The sequence below is a fragment of the Schistocerca serialis genome, chromosome 10 (assembly GCF_023864345.2).
Source record: "Schistocerca serialis cubense isolate TAMUIC-IGC-003099 chromosome 10, iqSchSeri2.2, whole genome shotgun sequence".
NCBI lineage: Eukaryota > Metazoa > Arthropoda > Insecta > Orthoptera > Acrididae > Schistocerca > Schistocerca serialis.
In genome coordinates, this window is record NC_064647.1 from 178,871,295 (window position 1) to 178,897,032 (window position 25,738).

The 25,738-nt window shown below is 43.9% G+C and overlaps 1 protein-coding gene across 1 annotated transcript in view; it reads left to right on the forward strand.

Annotated features, from left to right (window-relative positions):
• LOC126424647 (serine/arginine repetitive matrix protein 1) overlaps positions 1-25,738 on the forward strand; it is a 653,808-nt gene that overhangs the window by 527,287 nt on the left and 100,783 nt on the right. The window contains exons 13-14 of the mRNA XM_050087379.1: positions 16,808-16,865; positions 18,039-18,262. Of these exons, the coding sequence (XP_049943336.1) occupies positions 16,808-16,865; positions 18,039-18,262 (282 nt within the window). The remainder of the gene's footprint in view (positions 1-16,807; positions 16,866-18,038; positions 18,263-25,738) is intronic.

Here is a 25,738-nt window from a genome sequence, read left to right on the forward strand (position 1 = left end):
CTTTAACATAAATGCAGAGTCAGGTAGCCTTCACATTATGGCAACCACTAACACAATAGCCGGATTATCTGTGTAAATAGTCCTGTTACACTCAGCAAAATATTCTAATTGAAAAATTATTAAAGGCGTAGATGAGTCTTCTTACTCCAGCTTGAAGCATATTAAAACGGGATGACAGGTTAACAACAGACGTAGTAATTACCTCCGTTTGCGTAGGACACAAAATAGTTCGAATTTCAAATGCACTCGGAGGAAAGGTACACAGGGAGATAACCAGAGTTGTTAACTGGGTATTCGTTGCAGGGGCAGCATAGATCATATCGATTACCGGCCAGCGACAACATGTAGGTGAGCGGTAGCTCGTAGTGTCGACCCAGAGCCAGTCACTGTGGCAGAGCGGTTCTAGGCGCTTCAGTCCGGAACCGCGCTGCTGCTACTGTCGCGTGTTCGAATCCTGCCTCGGGTATGGGTGAATGTGATGTGCTTATGTTAGTTAGGTTTAAGTAGTTCTAATTGTAGGAAACTCATGACCTCAGATGTTAAGTTCCATAGTGGTTAGAGCCATTTGAACCATTTTTTTATCGATCCAGGCGCGCATGGCCACAAACTCTGAAGTCCATTGATGCAGTATTCTCTTGATGTGACGGAATTAATAGTGAGGCTGGCCTCTGTAAATCTTACTACAATGTACGTAATGGCCAGTCAAAACAAGCTGTAGTCTAGCATGACTGGGCAACAAATGAGGTGAAGCACGGTGCCTCTGACGGCTTTGTAACACGTGTAATGTGCTTCCATGGCTCTAACCACAGTCCACGATCCCATAGACGAGCTGCACTGTCCTACCGCTGTCATTTCAGGTCAGAACTTGTTCAGTTCTATAGCTGCTCTTCACATGGTACCAATGTGAGGACACATAGAGAACCATCTTTCTCTGTGGCAGTGTGGACCACCGACAAATTTTGTATCTTCGCCTAATGACCAACCCCATATTGGGATTTTTAATGAAAGTGATTTATGGTAATCGCACAGCCATTCTGACATCACTGTTTGACAGTCCTATTCATCGACAACGCATTGTTAGTTTCAGAATGTCGCACATAATTTATTGAGGGAGATTTGGATATTAATTTATGTTGAAATGGTTCAAATCGCTCTGAGCACTGTGGGACTCAACAGCTAAGGTCATTGCCGGCCGAAGTGGCCGCGCGGTTCTGGCGCTGCAGTCTGGAACCGCGAGACCGCTACGGTCGCAGGTTCGAATCCTGCCTCGGGCATGGATGTGTGTGATGTCCTTAGGTTAGTTAGGTTTAACTAGTTCTAAGTTCTAGGGGACTAATGACCTCAGCAGTTGAGTCCCATAGTGCTCAGAGCCATTTTTTGAGCTAAGGTCATCAGTCCCCTAGAACTTAGAACTGCTTAAACCTAACTAACCTAACGACCTCGCACACATCCATGTCCGAGGCAGGATTCGAAGTTGCGACCGTAGCGGTCCCGCGGTTCCAGACTGAAGCGCCGAGAACCGCTCGGCCGCACCGGCCGGCATTAATTTATGTATTTGCTAAATATACATACATGTAATCAACTCACAATTGCGTTCATTCTATTCGTAACATCATCATCTGTCAGAATATGTGAGCCGGCCAGTGTGGCCGAGCGGTTCTAGGCGCTGCAGTCTGGAACCGCGCGACCGCTACGGTCGCAGGTTCGAATCCTGCCTCGGGCATGGATGTGTGTGATGTCCTTAGGTTAGTTAGGTTTAAGTAGTTCTAAGTTCTAGGGGACTGATGACCTTAGAAGTTAAGTCCCATAGTGCTCAGAGCCATTTGAACCATTTTTTTTAGAATATGTGATCAGAAAGTAATTGTTCTGATTTACACCATGCTCTATGTATCGGCTGGACGTAAATGGCTGACACGGCCTCAGGAACATGAGTGTGAGACGGTTTAGAGAGGTGAATCACCAACTTACAGCCATTTCTCCAGCAGACCCTTCCCACACCGGCCTCTTCAAACACCAGCTGCTCCCTTCTCAACACGCCCCAGTCTCTTTGTGTGTGTGTGTGTGTGTGTGTGTGTGTGTGTGTGTGTGTGTGCTTTTTTTCTTTTTTCTTTTAACCAGTTCTCTGTCACACTCCAGCTACTTCGTGCCTCATAGCAGATAACTTTTGGTTCAACGTTTGTTTCGTGTTTGTCCAGGCTTTAGAGCATTGATGTTTTTATTTTTATAATTCTTTGATGATTTTCATTATGATATACATCATTTTGGTGGAGATTAATAGGGAAAGGAAACTACCATGCTACACACCTCTCTTTGTTATAAAGCAGTTTGATTTTCCATCTCCTATCTGCATACTGCTCTCACCATTGTTATACTACATCCGATTTTTTTTTTGTTTATTTTTTGCAGTAATTGACTTCGGAGCATCCCCCTTCAGTCGCACATTTTATTAGCTGGCACACTCCAAATTTATTATCGGGTCTCTTCTATCCGCTCAATGTTCTATATTTATTCATGAAAACTACAGGAAATACATAGATCACAACAGCACAGCTAAATAGAGCAATATTTCAGCTACAGACTGTCATTTTTTCCACATAGTCACCAACATCCATTATGCACTTTTGCCTACGATTAACCAGAAACTGCATGGCGCGCTTGTAAAAATCGGAACCAGCTAAGGCTAGCCAAATCCTTACGGTTTTGGCAACAACATCTGAGTCTTGAAAATGTTAACCACGTAGTCCGTCTTTCACAGGCCCAAAGAGATGGAAGTCTGAGGGCGCTAAATCGGTACTTTACGGTGGATGTGGTAAGACAGTGCAGCCGAATTTTGGTATGAGTTGCGTGCTCGCAAAAATTGTGTGGGGCCTTGCGTTATCGTGTTGCAGGTGGAAGTTAGGCTTCGTCTCTGGCCTTACCCTGGAACGGACTGATGACCTCAGATGTTAAGTCCCATAGCGCTTATAGCCATTTTTGCCTTACCCTCGAAATTCAAGCTTTCAGCTTAGTCAGCGTCGTGTTGTAGTGTGCTGAATTGACCACACTCTAGCTGTCCCACAAGACTGTGCACATCACTTTACCTGTAGTCGACCGTGTCTCGAATTTCTTCTCTGACGGAGGATTCGCTTGTTACCATTCCATGCAATGGCTTTTGGATTGCGGCTCGTAGTGTTGACACCATGTCTCATCTCCAGTGACGATGTTATTCAGAAAATTGTGACCTTCCGCTTCCTATTGGTCCAGCAGATCCCGTCAAATTTCCATTCTGTAAGTTTTTAGTAGTACAAGTTTATGTGCCAACTAGCTCTGCATATGATGAAGAAAATGAAGAAATGTATGATGAAATAAAAGAAATTACTCAGATAGTGAAGGGAGACGAAAATTTAATAGTCATGGGTGACTGGAATTCGAGTGTAGGAAAAGGGAGAGAAGGAAACATAGTAGGTGAATATGGATTGGGGCTAAGAAATGAAAGAGGAAGCCGCCTGATAGAATTTAGCACAGAGCACACCATAATCATAGCTAACACTTGGTTCAAGAATCATAAAAGAAGGTTATATACATGGAAGAAGCCTGGAGATACTGACAGGTTTCAGATGGATTATATAATGGTAAGACAGAGATTTAGGAACCAGGTTTTAAATTGTAAGACATTTCCAGGTGCAGATGTGGACTCTCACCACAATCTATTGGTTATGAACTGTAGATTAAAATTGAAGAAACTGCAAAAAGGTGGGAATTTAAGGAGATGGGACTTGGATAAACTGACTAAACTAGAGGTTGTACAGAGTTTCAGGGAGAGCATAAGGGAACAATTGACAAGAATGGAGGATAGAAATACAGTAGAAGAAGAATGGGTAACTTTGAGGGATGAAGTAGTGAAGGCAGCAGAGGATCTAGTAGGTAAAAAGACGAGGGCTAGTAGAAATCCTTGGGCAACAGAAGAAATATTGATTTTAATCGATGAAAGGAGAAAATATAAAAATGCAGTAAATGAAGCAGGCAAAAAGGAATACAAACTTCTCAAAAAGGAGATCGACAGGAAGTGCAAAATGGCTAAGCAGGGATGGCTAGAGGACAAATGTAAGGATGTACAGGCCTATCTCACTAGGGGTAAGATAGATACTGCCTACAGGAAAATTAAAGAGACCTTTGGAGAAAAGAGAACCACTTCTAAACAAAAATGGGAAAGCAGAAAGGTGGAGAGAGTATATAGAGGTTCTATACAAGGACGATGTACTTGAAGACAATATTATGGAAATGGAAGAGGATGTAGATGAAGATGAAATGGGAGATACGATACTGCGTGAAGAGTTTGACAGAGCACTGAAAGATCTGAGTCGAAACAAGGCCCCAGGAGTAGACAACATTCCATTAGAACTACTGACAGCTTTGGGAGAGCCAGTCCTGACAAAACTCTACCATCTGGTGAGCAAGATGTATGAGACAGGCGAAATACCGTCAGACTTCAAGAAGAATATAATAATTCCAATCCCAAAGAAAGCAGATGCTGACACATGTGAAAGTTACCGAACTATCAGTTTAATAAGTCGCAGATGCAAAATACTAACGCGAATTCTTTACAGGCGAATGGAAAAACTGGTAGTAGCCGACCTCGGGGAAGATCAGTTTGGATTCCGTAGAAATATTGGAACATGTGGGGCAATACTGACTCTACGACTTATCATAGAAACTAGATTAAGGAAAGGCAAACCTACATTTCTAGCATTTGTAGACTTAGAGAAAGCTTTTGACAATGTTGACTGGAATATTCTCTTTCAAATTCTGAAGGTGGCATGGGTAAAATACAGGGAGCCAAAGGCTATTTACAATTTGTACAGAAACCAGATGGCAATTGTAAGAGTCGAGGGGCACGAAAGGGAAGCAGTGGTTGGGAAGGGAGTGAGACAGGGTTGTAGCCCATCCCCGATGTTATTCAATCTGTATATTGAGCAAGCAGTGAAGGAAAAAAAAGAAAAATTCGGAGCAGGTATTAAATTCCATGGAGAAGAAATAAAAACTATAAGGTTAGCCGAAGACATTGTAATTCTGTCAGAGACAGCAAAGGACTTAGAAGAGCAGTTGAACGGAATGGATAGTGTCTTGAAAGGATAATATAATATGAACATCAACAAAAGCAATATAAGGATAATGGAATGTAGTCGAATTAAGTCGGGTGACGCTGAGGGAATTAGATTAGGAAATGAGACACTTAAAGTAGAAAAGGAATTTTGTTATTTGGGGAGCAAAATAACTGATGACGGTCGAAGTAGAGAGGATATAAAATCTAGACTGGCAATGGCAAGGAAAGCGTTTCTGAAGAAGAGAAATTTGTTAACATCGAGTATAGATTTAAGTGCCAGGAAGTCGTTTCTGAAAGTATTTGTATGGAGCGTAGCCATGTATGAAAGTGAAACATGGACGATAAATAGTTTGGACAAGAAGGGAATAGAGGCTTTCGAAATGTGGTGCTACAGACGAATGCTGAAGATTAGATGGGTAGATCATATAACTAATGAGGAGGTGTTGAATAGGATTGGGGAGAAGAGCAGTTTGTGGCACAACTTGACTAGAAGAAGGGTTCGATTGGTAGGACATGTTCTGAGGCATCAAGGGATCACCAATTTAGTATTGGAGGCCAGCGTGGAGGGTAAAAATCGTAGAGGGAGACCAAGAGATGAATACACTAAACAGATTCAGAAGGATGTAGGTTGCAGTAGGTACTGGGAGATGAAAAAGCTTGCGCAGGATAGAGTAGCATGGAGAGCTGCTTCAAACCAGTCTCAGGACAAGACCACAACAACAACAATAAGTTTTTTGTTCTTCTGTAAGCATCAGCGGGACCCATCTCGCACAGACTTTGCGAGAACCAACGTTGTTTCCAAGGCATTACAGCTTTACACACAATTCTCTGGTCGTTGTCCGCCGATCAGCACGGATAAGTTGATGAAGACGCCCTTCATTGCGAGGTATAACAGCTGTGCAGGGTCGACCGGTCCGTGGCTTGTCATGCGCACCCTTTTCAGCACCTTGAAGGCGCCGTACCCATCGCCTCACATTGCTCACCTCTACTGTATCGTCTCCATACACCTTTAGCAAGCGTCGATCTATTTCAATCGGCGCAATTTCTTCAGCAGTAACGAATTCAATCACACGTCGTTGTTTTACACGCGCTACCATATCAGACTCCATTTTGGATTACACCTCTGCTGGAGTCAACTACCGCCGAACAATGGAACCACCTGCAAATGAAAGAGGAAGGTTCAAGCATTAGCACTACACCAACGACATCTGTGCCGGACATTCGAAGTCACCACAAAAAATTAGGAGGCATTACTTTCGGAACGACCCTCATATTTCCATTATTTGTCCAACTGCAAAATTAAGGCCAAATGTTCTTCTGTTAGTCCTAAGTCCATGGTGTTCGTAACCTTCTCTTGCTGCGTGTTAATGGTTCGGTAAATATAATTTTTTGCTGTCGCTGGAGTGCAACAGATGTGTTGCATGTATTATGAAGTTTGTTAAGCATAAGTCGTGGACAATATAGTATTTTGCTTACCTTGTGTTTGATTCCACTTCACTGAATCTCCATGATAATCCTGCATTTTTGGTAGTTCCTGCAGCCCACAAGTTGAGCTGCTGGTTTTCAATTTTCTTATAAATTAATGTCTTCTTATTTCTTCTGACACATAGATTTATTTGCGTTTCATTACAGAGCGTTAGTGTGTTACAAAACTAAGCTTCGCAACTAACTCAGATTAGCACCAGATTTGAAGTGTGCTAAGAAAGATAAGCTTGGCTAAGGTGGCTTAACATTGTGATTATAAAATACATAGATATACGTTGATTGACGTAAAATCTCGATTTTCATTTTAAATTTTTGTATAATTATTACAATAATTTGAATTTACAGAAATTAATTAATTTTGTAAAATGGTATACTGTTTAAAACATTACAATTTCACAATGTTATAAAATATTTTTAGGTCAGGTACATTATTTGTTTGGATGTGACATAACACCTGCAGAAGCGTTGGCTACACGACTCTTACTTCAAAAAGGAATGTACGATAGTATAACAGAACCCCAATGCACGAAAATGACAAAATGAATTGAACTATACTGCATCGTGACACCAAATGAACAGACCAGTACCCAATGAGACAAACTCACATATCCTGTAAGCCTCTTTTCCATAAGCTTTAGGCAGTGTGGTAATGAAATGACCCCTCTAAGATTGCTATACTTTTTCTGTAAATTTTTATCATCACACATAGCACCAGATTAACTCCTCAAACACCAGACTGAAGTGAGAAACAAAAATTATAACTATATTACCAGTTGGTAACGTAACAAAAAATAATTCTCGTGTTATCAATCGATGTAAGACTCCTACAGGTAAAATGTAGCTTCAAAAAGCCAATGACGTTATAGCCCACTACATTCTTAGAGAGAAAAATGCCCTAACAAAATTAGAGTAGCTCATTACGTAAATGTTGTCGATTAAGTCTAGTGCCCGTGTACATATAAAAATAAACTGCTGCAATAAACTAAATCTGTGTTTACTATAATCCAATATTCCAAGCAAAATATTTGATCAGGCGAATATCTGCAACTGAGGAACGTATTTATAGGATAAAAACTCGCTTTCCTTAATTTATTTTACCACCTCTTTCGGAGTCTCAAGCTCCATGAGTAGTCACTTCCGTGTCGTGCTGTCCAGGAGGACACTCTGGTTGCTGATCATACGCTCCCATGCGTTTGTTTCATGGGGGTGTGATCACCCATCACTGACTGGCCCGACCCCCACACATTTCTGTACCCAAAACTATTTTGTGGGACCTGAAGCTGAAGCTTTAAGCTTCGAAACCGTTCGTGGAATAAATTAATAAAATTACTGACAATTGAAGGCCTTGTAAAAATAAGAACACAGACAAAGCAGGATTTAATTTAAAGTTTTGTCCAGGTGCAATTTTCTTAACCCGTATTTACTGTAAAACTGTTTTAACAACATTCATGTTAACGCCGATCTATACCAGCGTACACAATGATTATTTTACATACTAAAAACCAAAGAACGGTTTCCAAGCTAAAAATGTTACATATTTGATCGAAGATCTCTGTAGCATACATCGGTTGTATAGCAAATGCTGGAAGCTAGCGGATTTGTGGTGAAAGTGTCTATAGTAAATATTGATTAATTTTGTGAACGAAAGGTAATGAAAATCGAAGGTGCCATGTGGATGCTAATAACAATACCGCACACACTGCCACATTAAGTAAATAAATTCGGTTTTCGACACAACTTGCAGAATAACTATTACTCAAGGCGGTACATTGAAGTGTTCCCCATCTTGTTGTCACATAGCCAGCAGTCTGCATCACGCTAAGAAAATAAGTATGCAACTTCTGCCAGCCCCGTCTGAAGACTAGCCTGAAAAGCTTCGAAAAATAGTTTAACCAAATAAACAAAATTTTGTAAAGTGACTGGTATGGTTATCCGTATTTATATTTCACTTATTCCTATGCATGCTTTTAAATAAAGGTATTATAATTCCCCATGACCAGTAACTGCGTACCCCACTTTCTCTCTACAGCATTCCCAGGTGAGGAGTAACTGCTTATATCGCTTTCCACCATGTGTGGGGTTACTAGCTGTCGCGTGTGGGGGGAGTAAGCTCCGCCTTCTCACTTCAGTAGCAGCTCCTGTTTGGTTGAGCACTTTCACTTCCCTTGCACAAGGCTCCACTGCTTGCTGCCAACCTTGGTGGTGCAGGGCTTGGCACATTGGACTCGCATTCAAGAGAACAACGGTTCAAATCCCTGTCCACCCATCCAGATTTGTGTTTTCCGCAGTTTCCCGAAACCACTCCAGCCAAATGTCTTTGAACAGTGCGTGGTCGATTTCCTTCACCATCCTTTCTTAATCCGAGACAGAACTTGCTCTCTAAGGGCCCAATGTCGACAGAAGATTAAACTCTAATATTTCTTCCTTCCATTTACAGCTTGCCAGAACAAAAATTAATAATGACCCTGTAGCAGATTACCCACTAATTCTGAATATAATGTAAACAAATAAACTATTGAAGAAGAGGGTTCCCACTAGACTTTATTACCTAGAAATGCATGAAAGAATGTTCCGATGATGATCATGCCAAAGCTGAAAAATTACCCTGCACATGTACTAATGTATGATGATGAAGATGATGATGATGGTTGTACCACGAGGCATAGTACAACATTAGTTACCCCAGTGTATCAAATGAACTTTTATTACTTCAAGAGTACACAACACCAAAGAAAGTTCTCTTCTGTGGTTACTGTAATGCATGCACCTTACATGCTACTGTTGTAATGAAACATCTGTACCGAGAAAATCATTCTATAAATGGCTCACGCGCAAACTAATAACAATATGTTCTACACACACACGCACACTTGTGACCCATCCTGGTTTTGCACGTGTAGCACTAAGTAATTGTACCTACGGTTGGATGACTTGTTGTTGGAAATTTGTGGTAAGGTCTTATGGGACCAAACTGCTGAGGTCATCGGTTCCTAAGCTTACGCACTACTTAACCTAACTTAAACTAACTTACGCTAAGGTGAACACACACACACCCATGCCCGAGGGAGGACTCGAACCTCCGACGGGGGGAGCCGCGCGGGCCGTGACAAGGCGCCCGCACGGCTACCCCGCGCGGCCGACTTCTTTTTAAAATGTAGTGAGATACACAAACCTTTCTCGTGAATCAGTCTGTCTATTAGAGAAAACTATACCGAAGTCGGTACAGCAGTTCCTGGGATAAGCCATAACACACAAACAGGAAAACGGTGTATGGTACCTTAATTCATAATATATACAGGGTGTTTCAAAAATGACCGGTATATTTGTAACGGCAATAAAAACTAAACGAGCAGCGATAGAAATACACCGTTTGTCGCAATATGCTTGGGACAACAATACATTTTCAGGCAGACAAACTTTCGAAATTACAGTAGTTACAATTTTCAACAACAGATGGCGCAGCGGTCTGGGAAACTCTATAGTACGATATTTTCCACATATCCACCATGCGTAGCAATAATATGGCGTAGTCTCTGAATGAAATTACCCGAAACCTTTGACAACGTGTCTGGCGGAATGGCTTCACATGCAGATGAGATGTACTGCTTCAGCTGTTCAATTGTTTCTGGATTCTGGCGGTACACCCGGTCTTTCAAGTGTCCCCACAGAAAGAAGTCACAGGGGTTCATGTCTGGCGAATATGGAGGCCAATCCACGCCGCCTCCTGTATGTTTCGGATAGCCCAAAGCAATCACACGATCATCGAAATATTCATTCAGGAAATTAAAGACGTCGGCCGTGCGATGTGGCCGGGCACCATCTTGCATAAACCACGAGGTGTTCGCAGTGTCGTCTAAGGCAGTTTGTACCGCCACAAATTCACGAAGAATGTCCAGATAGCGTGATGCAGTAATCGTTTCGGATCTGAAAAATGGGCCAATGATTCCTTTGGAAGAAATGGCGGCCCAGACCAGTACTTTTTGAGGATGCAGGGACGATGGGATTGCAACATGGGGCTTTTCGGTTCCCCATATGCGCCAGTTCTGTTTATTGACGAAGCCGTCCAGGTAAAAATAAGCTTCGTCAGTAAACCAAATGCTGCCCACATGCATATCGCCGTCATCAATCCTGTGCACTATATCGTTGGCGAATGTCTCTCGTGCAGCAATGGTAGCGGCGCTGAGGGGTTGCCGCGTTTGAATTTTGTATGGATAGAGGTGTAAACTCTGGCGCATGAGACGATACGTGGACGTTGGCGTCATTTGGACCGCAGCTGCAACACGGCGAACGGAAACCCGAGGTCGCTGTTGGATCACCTGCTGCACTAGCTGCGCGTTGCCCTCTGTGGTTGCCGTACGCGGTCGCCCTACCTTTCCAGCACGTTCATCCGTCACGTTCCCAGTCCGTTGAAATTTTTCAAACAGATCCTTTATTGTATCGCTTTTCGGTCCTTTGGTTACATTAAACCTCCGTTGAAAACTTCGTCTTGTTGCAACAACACTGTGTTGTAGGCGGTGGAATTCCAACACCAGAAAAATCCTCTGTTCTAAGGAATAAACCATGTTGCCTACAGCACACATGCACGTTGTGAACAGCACACGCTTACAGCAGAAAGACGACGTACAGAATGGCGCACCCACAGACTGCGTTGTCTTCTATATCTTTCACATCACTTGCAGCGCCATCTGTTGTTGAAAATTGTAACTACTGTAATTTCGAAAGTTTGTCCGCCTGAAAATGTACTGTTGTCCCAAGCATATTGCAACAAACGGTGTATTTCTATCGCTGCTCGTTTAGTTTTTATTGCCGTTTCAAATATACCGCTCATTTTTTAAACACCCTGTATATATCTTCAGTCCTGAGACTGGTTTGATGCAGCTCTCCATGCTACTCTACCCTGTGCAAGCTTCTGCATCTCCCAGTACCTACGTGATTTCCCTAAATCGCTCCAGGCAAATGCCGGGATGGTTCCTCTGAAAGGGCACGGCCGACTTCCTTCCCCATCCTTCCCTAATCCGATGAGACCGATGACCACGCTGTCTGGTCTCCTTCCCCAAACCAACCAACCAACCAACCTCCCAGTACCTACTGCAACTTACATCCTTCTGAATCTGCTTGGTGTATTTATCTCTTGGTTTCCCTCTACGATTTTTACCCTCCACGCTGGCCTCCATTATCCTCGTTTTGCTTTTGTTGATGTTCATATATATATATGGTGGTCAGAAACAGGGCTTTGTACGGTAGGTTGGACTGAGAAATAATTATCAAGTAAAAGTTGGGTATGTTGCGTCATTTCCGAGTTAATTAGCATCGAATTCACAAGTCCTAACAGATATAATTAGTGTGAGTTGTTCTCACGGCGTAGATGATTGCACACAAGATCGCTCAACTTTCTGCTCGTGCCCAATTTTTGTTTTGCCTGGCTGGCATACTCATTCTGGACTGTACAGTCTTTAAACAAAGACTTTTGTTCGCCGTCTATATTTTCTGCATCACTTCAATGTGTAGAATGCAAAAGATGTACAAAAGCTGCACAAAACACAACCTAATTTCTAACAACTATAAAAAGTGTAGGAAATGTAGCAAAGTGGTTATGGCGGTGTCTACTGTGCCTTTTCTTCGTGTGATTCTAAAATCAACAACCAGACCGAGCTAGGTGGTGCAGTGGTTAGCACACTGGACTCGCATTTGGGATGACGACGGGTCAAACCGACGTCCAGCCATCGTGATTTACGTTTTCCATGATTTCCCTAAATCTCTTCAGGCAAATACTTGGATGACACACCGATCTTCCTTCCCCATCCTTCCCTCATCTGAAGGGACCCCAAATCAACGGACCAACCAAATCAACCACTAGATCTTAACAGTTAAGTCCCATAAGATTTCACACACATCTGAACATTTTTGTTCACTGGTCATATCGGACTCGAGAGTCCATTACCGGAGGAACGTATTTTGACCATCTGTCCCTGTCTTGGGCTATTTCCTTCCATTCACCTTCAATACCTAGGCTCCTCAAATCAGCCTTTACATTGTCCAACCATCTACGTCTCGGTCTCCCCACAGGACGTTTTCCCTCTAAGTGCCCTACCAGTACTCTGCGCGCTGCCCTGCCCTCATCCATCCGAGCTACGTGACCCGCCCATAGCAGCCTACGTCATTTAATAATGCTGATTATGTCAGGGCTTGGATAGAGTTCGTGGACCTCTTCGTTATGCAGTTTTCGCCACTCTCTGCTAATTAATGTCAATCCTTTTTGCTCCGAAAATTTTCGTCAAAATTTTGTTTTCAAATACTCGAAACGGCTTCATTTTGTACAGTGAGAGACCAAGTCTCACACCCATACAGCATAACTGATAGAATAATAGTTTTGTATATTCTAATCTTTAAATTCATAGACAATATCCGCTATGAAAGTAATCTATTCAGTGAGAAGTAACACGCACTTCCCGTCCGTAATCTCTTCTTCAGTTCGGATTCAATTTCATTTCTCGAAGTGATGTCCACGCATAGATACTTAAATGTGTTCACTTTTTCAAACTGCATCTCTCCAACTCTCAACATTTCCTGATCTACTGCTGTTGACAATCTAGTAGTGTTGTTGTTGTGGTGTTCAACCCTGAGACTGGTTTGATGCAGCTCTCCATGCTACTCTATCCTGTTCTAGCTGCTTCATCTCCCAGTACGTACTGCAACCTACATCCTTCTGAATCTGTTTAGTGTATTCATCTCTAGGTCTCCCTCTGCGATTTTTACCCTCCACACTGCCCTCCAATACTAAATTGGTGATCCCTTGATGCCTCAGAACATGTCCTACCAAACGATCCCTTCTTCTAGTCAAGTTGTGCCATAAACCCCACTTCTCCCCAATTCTATTCAATACCTCCTCATTAGTTATATGATCTACCCATCTAATCTTCAGCATTCTTCTGTAGCACCACATTTCGAAAGCTTCTGTTCTCTTCTTGTCCAAACTATTTATCGTCCATGTTTCACTTCCTTACATGGCTACATACCATACAAATACTTTCAGAAACGACTTCCTCACACTTAAATCTATACTCGTAGTTAACAAATTTCTCTTCTTCAGAAACGCTTTCCTTGCCATTGCCAGTCTACATTTTATATCCTCTCTACTTCGACCGTCATCAGTTATTTTGCTCCCCAAATAACAAAATTCCTTTTCTACTTTAAGTGTCTCATTTCCTAATCTAATTCCCTCAGCATCACCCGATTTAATTTGACTACATTCCATTATCCTCGTTTTGCCTTTGTTGATGTTCATCTTATACCGTCCTTTCAAGACACTGTCCATTCCGTTCAACTGCTCTTCCAGGCCCTTCGCTGTCTCTGACAGTATTGCAATGTCATCGGCGAACCTCAAAGTTCTTATTTCTTCTCCATGGGTTTTAATACCTACTCCGAATTTTTCTTTTGTTTCCTTTACTGCTTGCTCAAAATACAGATTGAATAACATTGGGGAGAGGGTACAACCCTGTCTCACTCCCTTCCCAACCACTGCTTCTTTTTCATGCCCCTCGACTCTTATAACTGCCATCTGGTTTCTGTACAAATTGTAAATAGCCTTTCGCTCCCTGTATTTTACCCCTGCCACCTCCAGAATTTGAAAGAGAGTATTCCAGTCAACATTGTCAAAAGCTTTCTCTAAGCCTACAAATGCGAGAAATGTAGGTTTGCCTTTCCTTAATCTAGCTTCTAGGATAAGTCGTAGGGTCAGTATTGCCTCACGTGTTCCAACATTTCTACGGAATCCAAACTGATCTTCCCCGAGGTCGGCTTCTACCAGTTTTTCCATTCGTCTGTAAAGAATTCGCGTTAGTATTTTGCAGCCGTGACTTATTAAACTGATAGTTCGGTAATTTTCACATCTGTCAACATCTGCTTTCTTTGGTATTTGAATTATTATATTCTTCTTGAAGTCCGAGGGTATTTCGCCTGTTTCACACATTTTGCTCACCAGACGGTAGAGTTTTGTCAGGACTGGCTCTCCCAAGGCTGTCAGTAGTTCTAATGGAATGTTGTCTACTCCTGGGGCCTTGTTACGACTTAGGTCTTTCAGTGCTCTGTCAAACTCTCCACGCAGTATCATATCTACCATTTCATCTTCATCTACATCCTCTTCCATTTCCATAATATTGCCCTGAAGTACACAGCCCTTTTACAGACACTCTATATACTCTTTCCACCTTTCTGCTTTCCCTTCTTTGCTTAGAACTGGGTTTCCATCTGAGGTCTTGATATTCATGCAAGTGGTTCTCTTTTCTCCAAAGGTCTCTTTAATTTTCCTGTAGGCAGTATATATCTTGCCTCTAGTGAGATAAGTCTCTACATACTTACATTTGTCCTCTAGCCATGCCTGCCTAGCCATTTTACACTTCCTATCGATCTCCTGTTTGAGACGTTTGTATTCCTTTTTGCCTGCTTCATTTACTGCGTTTTTATATTTTCTCCTTTCATCAATTAAATTTAATATTTCTTCTGTCACCCAAGGATTTCTACTAGCCCTCATCTTTTTACCTACTTGATCCTCTGCTGCCTTCACTACTTCATCCCTCAAAGCTACCCATTCTTCTTCTACTGTATTTCTTTCCCCCATTCTTGTCAATTGTTCCCTTATGCTCTGCCTGAAACTCTCTACAACCTCTGGTTCTTTCAGTTTATTCAGGTCCCATCTCCTTAAATTCCCACCTTTTTGCAGTTTCTTCAGTTTTAATCTACAGTTCATAACCAATAGATTGTGGTGAGAGTCCAAATCTGCACCTGGAAATGTCTTACAATTTAAAACCTTGTTCCTAAATCTCTGTCTTACCATTATATAATCTATCTGAAACCTGTCAGTATCTCCAGGCTTCTTCCATGTATACAATCTTCTTTTATGATTCTTGAACCAAGTGTTAGCTATGATTAAGTTATGCTCTGTGCAAAATTCTACCAGGCGGCTTCCTCTTTTATTTCTTCTCCCCAATCCATATTCACCTACTATGTTTCCTTCTCTCCCTTTTCCTACTATCGAATTCCAGTCACCCATGACTATTAAATTTTCGTCTCCCTTCACTAACTGAATAATTTCTTTTATCTCATCATACATTTCTTCATTTTCTTCATCATCTACAGAGCTAGTTGGCATATAGACTTGTACTACTGTAATAGGCGTGGGCTTTGTGTCTATCTTGGCCACAATAATGCGTTCACTACGCTGTTTGTAGTGGCTTACCTGCATTCCTATTTTTTTATTCATTATTAACCCTACTCGTGCATTACCCCTATATCATTTTGTATTTATAACCCTGTATTCACCTGACCAGAAGTCTTGTTCCTCCTGCCACCGAACTTCACTAATTCCCACTATATCTAACTTTAACCTATGCATTTCCTTTTTTAAATTTTCTAGCCTACCTGCCGATTAAGGGATCTGACATTCCACGCTCCGATCCGTAGAACGCCAGTTTTCTTTCTCCTGATAATGACGTCCTCCTGAGTAGTCCCCGAACGGAGATCCGAATGGGGGACTATGTTACCTCCGGAATATTTTACCCAAGAGGATGCCATCATCATTTAACCATACAGTAAAGCTGCATACCCTCGGGAAAAATTACGGCTGTAGTTTCCCCTTGCTTTCAGCCGTTCGTAGTACCAGCACAGCAAGGCCGTTTTGGTTAGTTTTACAAGGCCAGATCAGTCAATCATCCAGACTGTTGCCCCTGCAACTACTGAAAAGGCTGCTGCCCCTCTTCAGGAACCACACGTTTGTCTGGCCTCTCAACAGATACCCCTTCGTTGTGGTTGCACCTACGGTACGGCTATTTGTATCGCTGAGGCACGCAAGCCTCCCCACCAACGGCAATGCCTACGGTTCATGGGGGGAGGGGGGAGTGGGGGGGGGAGGTGGGGGGGGGGGGGAACCTAGTAGTAACCAGGTATTTAGTTTTGTCTTCACTTATCCTTAGACCTACATCTTCACTACCCTCGATTAACGCATTCGCATTTGCTTTCACATATTCTTTCCTATCGCTAACGATGTTCAGATCATCTGCATACCCTAATATCTTAATATTTCCATTTAACTCCACACCCTCTGAATTATCTGCTGCCATTCGTACAATATATTCTAGGACTAAATTAAAAAGTAGGGGCATCTCCCTGCTTAAGTCCGTTCTTTATTACAAATTCTTCTGACTCCAATTTCCCCACGCGTACTCTACCTTTTGTGTTTTTCAGACTCGCTTCTATAAGTGTAACATACTTGTTTGCACGCAGGGGCGGAACCAGGATCTCGGTCGGGAGGGGGGGGGGGGGGCAAATTTTTTGCTACCTGCCTTCCAAAAAATTAATTCCAAATAAAAGCATTAATACTCTATATACGCGCGCGCACACACACACACATATATATATTCTGCTTTTAGTTTAATTGTGTATCGCTATGTGTTAAGTGTGTTTAATGAAATAACTTACTGCATTATCTAAAACATATTCTTCAAATACAACACGTGCACTTGAAAAACTCCCTGTTTGTGTGCTAATGTAAAATAATCTATAAAAATGGTAATGTTCGTTTCCATTCTTAAATCTTCGAAATTAGTTCACCAATTGCTTTCATATGACAGAATGTTGCCATCGAATTCGCGTATGTGTTTATACGCAGCAATGACGATACGACTGCGAAAAGTTATAATAGGGTATTTGACTGTGTTCAGGAAATCATCTTATATTGTTAATTACGTCAGTATCTGTTTGAATCTGCTTACCGTAACATTTATATTCTTACTGTATGAGAGAATGGATTGTAAATAAATCCACAGACGTTATTTTCGTGTACATTATTACATTTGGCTAATTAATGTCTGTTCACATTCCACATCAAAAGTGATAAGAAAGCCAAAATGGGGGAGAAGCGTTCATCCAGATCGAAAACCTGCAATTGCAGAACAAAAGGGACTGTCGTAAGGTTCTCACTATTTGCAACTAATGATAATATTTTCAAGTATTCCTTCAGTGTTCATCGCTTAATTACCAACACCATCTCTTTGCAAATTGCCACTAGAAACAAAATCTTACATACGCACTGCAGGGAAAGTGCTAAAAAAGGGACACAGATCGCTCATGCATCAGCGAATATTATCATTTTATTCGTAAGTATAGTTGTTTCTTCTGTAGTTTATTCACTAAATGGAAGAGGTTTCAAGGTCTCTTTTTGTATTGTTACATCAAACTGCGTGCCGTTGTTTACATCTTCGACTTCAAGTAGAACACACTAGATAGGCCGACGTAATCAGCCCCTAAAGCAGTCGGGAAAAAAAGATCAGTCATGCACCAGGTGGTGGGGCAATTGCCGCCCCCCCCCCCCCCCCGCCCCTCTGGATCCGACCCTGTTTGCACGTGACGGAATTATTGCAACAGGTCCGCCGCTGCCGCTTCCACCGCCACCGCCGCCGCCGAAGCCGCCGAGCAGCCGCCCCCGCCACCCCCGCACAAGAAGTCCCAGCAGCAGCAGCAGCAGCAGCAGGCGGAGGAGAGGGAGAGGGATGCGGGGTCGGAGCGGCCTCCGGCGGAGCCGCCGCGCCAGCAGCGGACGCCGTTCCGGTCGGAGCGAGAGCAGGAGGAGCGGCTGAGCGAGCTGCGCAAGCTGAAGCCGCGCCGCCCGCCGGAGGAGGGGCAGCCGCAGCAGCAGCAGCAGGCCAGGCCCCCGCTGGACGCGCCGCCCGCAGACCTGCCGGAGCCCGCCGGCACCGCCGAGAGGCGGGACCGCCAGCCCGACACCGCGCAGGCGAGTCTCACGTCCCCACCTCTGTACACGCTAGACAAGCGATCGCCGACCGACAACAGCCAGTGAACTAGACCGAACGTCGGTCGCCAACGCGTAGGCGTTCGGCCTCTCACCCTCACCAAACCGAGGGCTCGCGGACGACGGTTTCGCCCAGGTGGAATTACAGTTGGCTGTGACAACTTTTCGAGGTCGCTCCCGTATTGTTATTGTTACACTAGTGGCCATTAAAATTGCTACACAAAGAAGAAATGCAGATGATAAACGGGTATTCATTGGACAAATATATTATACTAGAACTCACATGTGATTACATTTTCACGCAATTTGGTTGCATAGATCCTGAGAAGTCAGTACCCAGAACAACCACCTCTGGCCGTAATAACGGCCTCGATACGCCTGGCCAATGAGTCAAACACAGTTTGGGTGGCGTGTACAGGTACAGCTACCCGTGCAGCTTCAACACGATACCACAGTTCGTCAAGAGTAGTGACTGGCGTATTGTGACGAGCCAGTTGCTCGGCCACCATTGACCAGACGTTTTTAATTGGTGAGAGATCTGGAGAATGTGCTGGCCAGGACAGCAGTCGAACATTTTCTGTATCCAGAAAGGCCCGTACAGGACCTGCAACATGCGGTCGTCCATTATCCTACTGAAATGCAGGGATCGAATGGAGGGTAGAGCCACGGGTAGTAACACATCTGAAATGTAACGTCCACTGTTCAAAGTGCCGTCAATGCGAACAAGAGGCGACCGAGACGTGTGACCAACGGCACCCCATACCATCACGCCGGGTGACACGCCAGTATGGCGATGACGAATACACGCTTCCAATGTGCGTTCACCGCGATGTCGCCAAACACGGATGCAACCATCATGATGCTGTAGATAGAACCTGCATTCATCCGATAAAATGAGACTTTGCCATTCGTGCACCCAGGTTCGTCGTTGAGTACACCATCGCTGGCGCTCCTGTCTGTGATGCAGCGTCAAGGATAACCACAGCCATGGTCTCCGAGCTGATAGTCCATGCTGCTGCAAACGTCGTCGAACTGTTCGTGCACATGATGTTGTCTTGCAAACGTCCCGATCTGTTCACTCAGGGATCGAGACGTGGCTGCACGATCCGTTACAGCCATGCGGATAACATGCCTGTCATCTCGACTGCTAGTGATACGAGGCCGTTGCGATCCAGCACGCACGTTCCGTATTACCCTCCTGAACCCACCGATTCCATATTCTGCTAACAGTCATTGGACCTCGACCAACGCGAGTAGCAATGTTGCGATACGATAAACCGCGATCGCGATAGGCTACAATCCGACCTTTACCAAAGTCAGATCGTGATGGTACGCATTTTTCCTCCTTACACGAGGCATCACAACAACGTTTCACCAGGCAGCGCCGGTCAACTGCTGTTTGTGTATGAGAAATCGGTTGGAAACTTTCCTCGTGTCCGCACGTTGTAGGTGTCGCCACCGGCGCCAGCCTTGTGTAAATGCACTGAAAAGCTAATCATTTGTATATCACAGCATCTTCTTCCTGTCGGTTAAATTTCACGTCTGTACCACGTCACCTTCGTGGTGTAGCAATTTTAATGGCCAATAGTGTATAAAGAAGCGTTTTAATTAGCATTTCATTGGCCAGTTGTTTGAGGCAAGAACTGGATTTACTTGACGCAGAATGTACACCATTTATTTCACTGCAAGAAGCTGATAATCAGAAAAAGAAGAAGGAAAAGAAGCGATACAAGCGGTCAGCCTCTCTTTTAAAAAGTGCAGAACTGAGGTTGGACAAAATTAATGTCACACCTCAAAGCTCAGTTAGATTACCGGCTATTTCTTAATATTTCCTGAAGAAAGTTACAAATTTCGAATTGTTGTTCTATTCTGTAGGCCCTAAAATTTCGTAAGGCGACACCTCTTTTAGGTACCACTCGGCGCCACTCCCAGTTTTATTTGTTTCTCTTTGTCATTCACGAGCGAAAAGGCGTCACTACAGACTAGATTTCATTTCTTTCACGTCACTAACATTACTTTCTGGAGGCTTACTAATTTTCCTCAATATGTCGCATCTTTTCAATTTTTTTCATAATCGCAGTTCGTAGCATCCCATACACATTATCGTTCGTATCTGTCAGCTATAATTATGCCACTGCATACTCCATTGCTTTTAAATACAATAAATAAACACACGCAGCAACTCGCTGCAGAAACGACGAAAATCCGACCCGGCGTCCACACTTGCAGAGGGGACACAAGCCCAACACACCACAACGCTTTCACATTACCACAAGCAGACCGAACCGCAACGGAGGCCAATCGCTTCGTTGCCTCCGATCTGCGGTCACACACACTAAGCAAATCTCGGCCAATGAGGCAGTCGTGTGTGTTTCGTTGGCCTTCATTGGCCTAGTTTGTAAGCGTCTTTACACGTTTTCCTTTGGTCCGACAGTCTGATCGGTACAAATTCTGTAACTGTTTCAAAAACTAACTTCCTGATGATCTACAGACTTCAAAATTTCAACATAGGTCACAAATGGTTGCCAATCCAATACGAACTCGCTTTCTTCTCTGGTGTGTAGGGGAGGGTACTTAATGTAAATTGCATTTCTCCCTTTTCCTGTTACAGTCGCGAATAGTTCGCAGGAACAATAATTGCTGGAAAGCCTCCGTGTGAGATCGAAACTCATTTTCACGTTCATCGTCTATTCACGAGATTGGAGAAAGCTATATATTGACTGACGGAGGTGAAAGTAAACGAAAATAAAAATCAAGTTTATCACATCACTGTGGTAATCTCGTCAAAATCTTTGAAATCGACTGAAATATTTCAATCACGTAAGACTAAAAAGTAGAAAATAATTACGAGTATATAGATCGGAGCAGTGAGTGAAAATTTGTACCAAGGACGGTAATCGAACTCGTGTCTCCTGAGAACTACACTACGTGATCAAAAGTATCCGGGCATCCCCAAAAACATGTTTTTCAAATTCGGTGCATTGTGCTGCAACCTACTGCCAGGTACTCCATATCAGCGACCTCAGTATTCAATAGACGTCATGAGAGGGCAGAATGGGGCTCTCCGCGAAGCTCACGGACTTCGAAAGTGGTCAGGCGATTGGGATTGTGTCATACGTCTGTATGCGAGATTTCCACACTCCTAAATATCCCTAGGTCCACTGTTTCCGATGTGATAGTGACGTGGAAACTTGAAGGGACACGTACAGCACAAAAGCGTACAGGCCGACCTCGTCTGTTGAGTGAAAGGGACCAACGACAGTTGAAGAGCGTCGTAATGTGTAATAGGCAGAGATCTATCCAGAGCATCACACAGGAATTCCAAACTGCATCAGGATCCACTGCAAATACTATGACAGTTAGGCAGGAGGTGAGAAAACTTGGATTTCATGGTCGAGCGGCTGCTCAAAAGCCACATATCACGCCGGTAAATGCCAAATGACGCATCGCTTGGTGTAAGGAGAGGAAACATTGGACGATTGAACAGTGGACAAACGTTGTATGGAGTGACGAATCACGGTACACAATGTGGCGATCCGATGGCAGGGTGTGGGTATGGGGAACGCCCGGTGAACGTCACCTGCCAGCGTGTGTAGTGCCAACAGTAAAATTCGGAGGCGGTTCTGTCATGGTGTGGTTCATGTTTTCATGGAGGGGGTTTGTACCCCTTGTTGTTTTGCGTGGCACTATCACAGCACACGGCTACATTGATGTTTTAAGCACCTTCTTGCTTCCCACTGTAGAAGAGTAGTTCGGGGATGGCGATTGCATCTTTCAACACAATCGAGCACCTGTTCATAATGCACGGCCTTTGGCGGAGTGGTTGGACGACAATAACATCCCTGTAATGGACTGGCCTGCGCAGTGTTCTGGACTGAATCCTATAGAACACATATGGGATGTTTTGGAACCCCGACCTCTTTGCCAGGCCTCACCGACCGACATCGATACCTCTCCTCAGTGCAGCATTCCATGCAGAATGGGCTGCCATTCCCCAAGAAACCTTCCAGCATCTGATTGAACGTATACCTGCGAGAGTGGAAGCTGTCATCAAGGCTAAGGGTGGGCTAACACCATACTGAACTCCAGAATTACCGATGGAGGGCGCCACTAACTTGTATCTCATTTTCAGCCATGTGTCCGGATACTTTTGGTCACATAGTGTAGGTAAGCGCGGTCGGCACTAAGCGACCTTAGCACAACGGTTCACACAACTACACGCATTACCCTGGCACAGCTGCCTTCTCGATTCAAATTCTCACTACTGCCCCAATCTACTTTAAATTCCTCCTCACACGTGAACAGAATTGCTGTCAAGGTTCTCCAGTTTTTGTAATGGCATCTCAGCATCGAAAGTAAAAGGCTGATCCAGTCTGAAAGCCAAGCCCAGGTGCAGGTACTTATACAAACGAAAATACAAAATTTCAGAGATTTTACTGGACTCGTACAGATAAGTTTTCATGTACACAGCCTGAAGCGGCGAGTGAAGAGAAAGGATGTTCAGTTGTGCACAGTAATGTGGCAGTACTGAACATGAAATTGATTTCAGGGTTCGAGACCAACCCACCTGCATGTACTACTTGAGCAGGCGGAGTGATTGTCCCTATACAGTTGCTTGCAGGATCTGCTTACCATCTGAGGGAAAAGCTTGCAGTGCTTGCAAATCAGATTGATCAATTTTATGACAGGAAGTTTCGGGTGGATCGAATTTGTATTATTTCTCCGAGACGAAGTGGTGCGTTAGCTTGTTGTGCCATAGTGTGGTACGGAATTTCATACTGGTAATTGGAAAGAAATAGCGACCAACGTTGCAGCTTGCGTGTTATACGATCAGGCACATGTTGGATGAAAAAGAGCAGTCAGCAGCTTATTGTAATAGGAAAATACGTTCAGTCGGTCGTGTGGGCTGCGTTCCTGTGTTCTCTACCGAAGATGGCTATGTGGACATCGGCAGAGGCGTGTCCCTGTGAGGATACGGTTCTTCTTTATTGCTGCTTTACTCATTTATACAACTCCACCACGCGCGTGCTGAGAAGTGGCAACAGACATACATGGGAAGGAACACAACAAGTCTTTAATTATTTCATTCTGCTAGTTCCGTCAGTCACATGCATTTTCTTCTTCACGTAATATTCGACGCTGTCGAGACACAGACATGCAAGTTGCTACACGATGGAGTGATGGCGAGTGAAACCGAGTAGGTGGCACCTGGAGGATTATTGGCTGCCCAGATGGACACTCAGGCAGAAGTCCCTCCTTTGTGGCCCGGTGGTGGCAGAGTTCCGGCGATGGAGCAGACGGACACAGACTGGGCGTCACTTACTGCCCAGCTGGCCAAACGATCACAAGCTGGACTGCCATGGTGAAACACTGTTTCTATGTGCTGACAGTAGCGGAAGACTCAAAATTAGTGTTTCACGCTGAATTATCTGATGTGAAGGCAATGACTGGCCGTTGTAATTGGCAGTGGATCGATCTGCTGTTCTTCTTGGTTACCAGCCCGGTTTCATCACGTAGATGGCACTGCCTCAGAAGTTGTAGACATCTACTCAGCTCGAGGGTCATTGACCGGGGGTGGGCTGACTCCAGTATGTGGCCTCGCAATTCTGGGCTTCAACTTCGGCTTCAATGTCTCGTCTAGTTTTGTCTGTTACGTTATAGTCAGTCAGGAGGAAAAATGTTCCACTGTGCAGATGCAGAAATTTACCATAGCTAAGGCTTCCGCTTCTAGCTGAATGTAGTTTACTTTGGCCTCGTTCAACATCTGAGATGAGATGTTAGGGGCGTTCAGTGTTTCGAACCTTGTGATATAAAACTGCCCATGTATCATGTGACAATGCATCAGAAATACGCACTAATCCTTTTTGCTGGTCCAAACGACCGAAGCACAACTGAACCCTTTTGTTTTTCTAATAATGATGTAGGCTGAAGCAATGAATTAAAATTTGTATCAGTGCTGTGATTCGAACTTAAGGTCTCCTGCTTAATAGGCAGATGAGCTAACCACTGTGGCTACCACGATTGCACGGATTATCCTAATAAGTATTCCTCACCAATATAAATTCCAGTTCATGCCTCAGCCCACTGCTATTCCTCTTCTAGACCCACATCAGTACTGCAGAGGGTATTCAGTATTAGAGTAGCACCTTAGCAATGAGAGTAACTGCAGTTGCGGTAACTGCTGTGCCAGTGTGGCGCAGTGGGTAGCGCACCTGTCCAGTAAGTAGGAGACCCCAGTTCGAATCCTGGTGCTGGCACAAAATTTCAATTAATTGCTTCAACCTACATCATTATCATAGACGAAAGTGAGACTCAGGAACATCAACTGTATATGATTAATATATCACTTTTGTTTTTTATCCCTCACAAAATTTGCCCATAATGGAGTAACCACTCCCAGGTTCAGAACAACTGCCTCGGAGTAATGCAGCGCCATATTGCCCTTTTGCAAAGAAATTAACGTTTGGTGGTGGACTTGTTTAATGCCTGAGTTGTCAGTGTCAGCCAGACGGTGAGAGATGAGCGGTTTGTGTGTTTTGGTTGCCCCAGGTGCGACCGGTGGAGAGTGTGGCAGTGGTGGAGCTGCAGCCGAAGCCGCAGCCAGAGTGTGCCCTTGAGGCTGGACCTGAGGCGGTGAAGCCGCCGTCGCTGGATGTGGAGGCAGGCGGTGGGCAAGTACAGCTGGGCGGCTGCAGCGTGGCCCACCAGGCGCTCTCCGAGGAGGCCTCCCCGGCCGGCAGCGCCGTCCTCCCAGCACAGGTGAGCCACCACCACTCTGCAGGCAGTGCGAGGCCCGTGCTGCATTCTGAGTGGCCTGGTGGTCAACTCTGAATACGAGAAAATATGCAGGGGCGTTCAGTAAGTAACGCAACGTATGTTTTCTCGCTCAATGAGAGGTGGAAGTGTTTACCGCCGTCTGACCTCCGTGTCTCCAGCCTAAGACTCGCGATGGAACATTCCCAAGTGTTAATAAATAATCTTGTTAAGACTTGGTGGGTAGGTAAATGGGGAAAAATAATGCAATCAGTATTTTTTTTTGACCCAATTCCACTTTTAAAGGATGAAACACGTCCTGAAAGGTAATTTAGCATATTGGGTTTGGAGAGAATATCCTTGAAACTATGATACATAAGAAACTATTTGTCGTATAAAAGTTGATACATAATTAACGTTCTTGCAAATTGTATAATGGAATTTTGTAATAATTTGAAATTGTGTAAAATATCCCACCACCATTAATTAATTCTCAAAAATGAAAACATTTGTTACAACATAAATTAAAGAAGTTTTCAAGCTACATACATCCATGCGTAATAAAGTTAGTTTCCAAAACACCATTTTTGGAAAATAAGCTACGCAAAATGAGT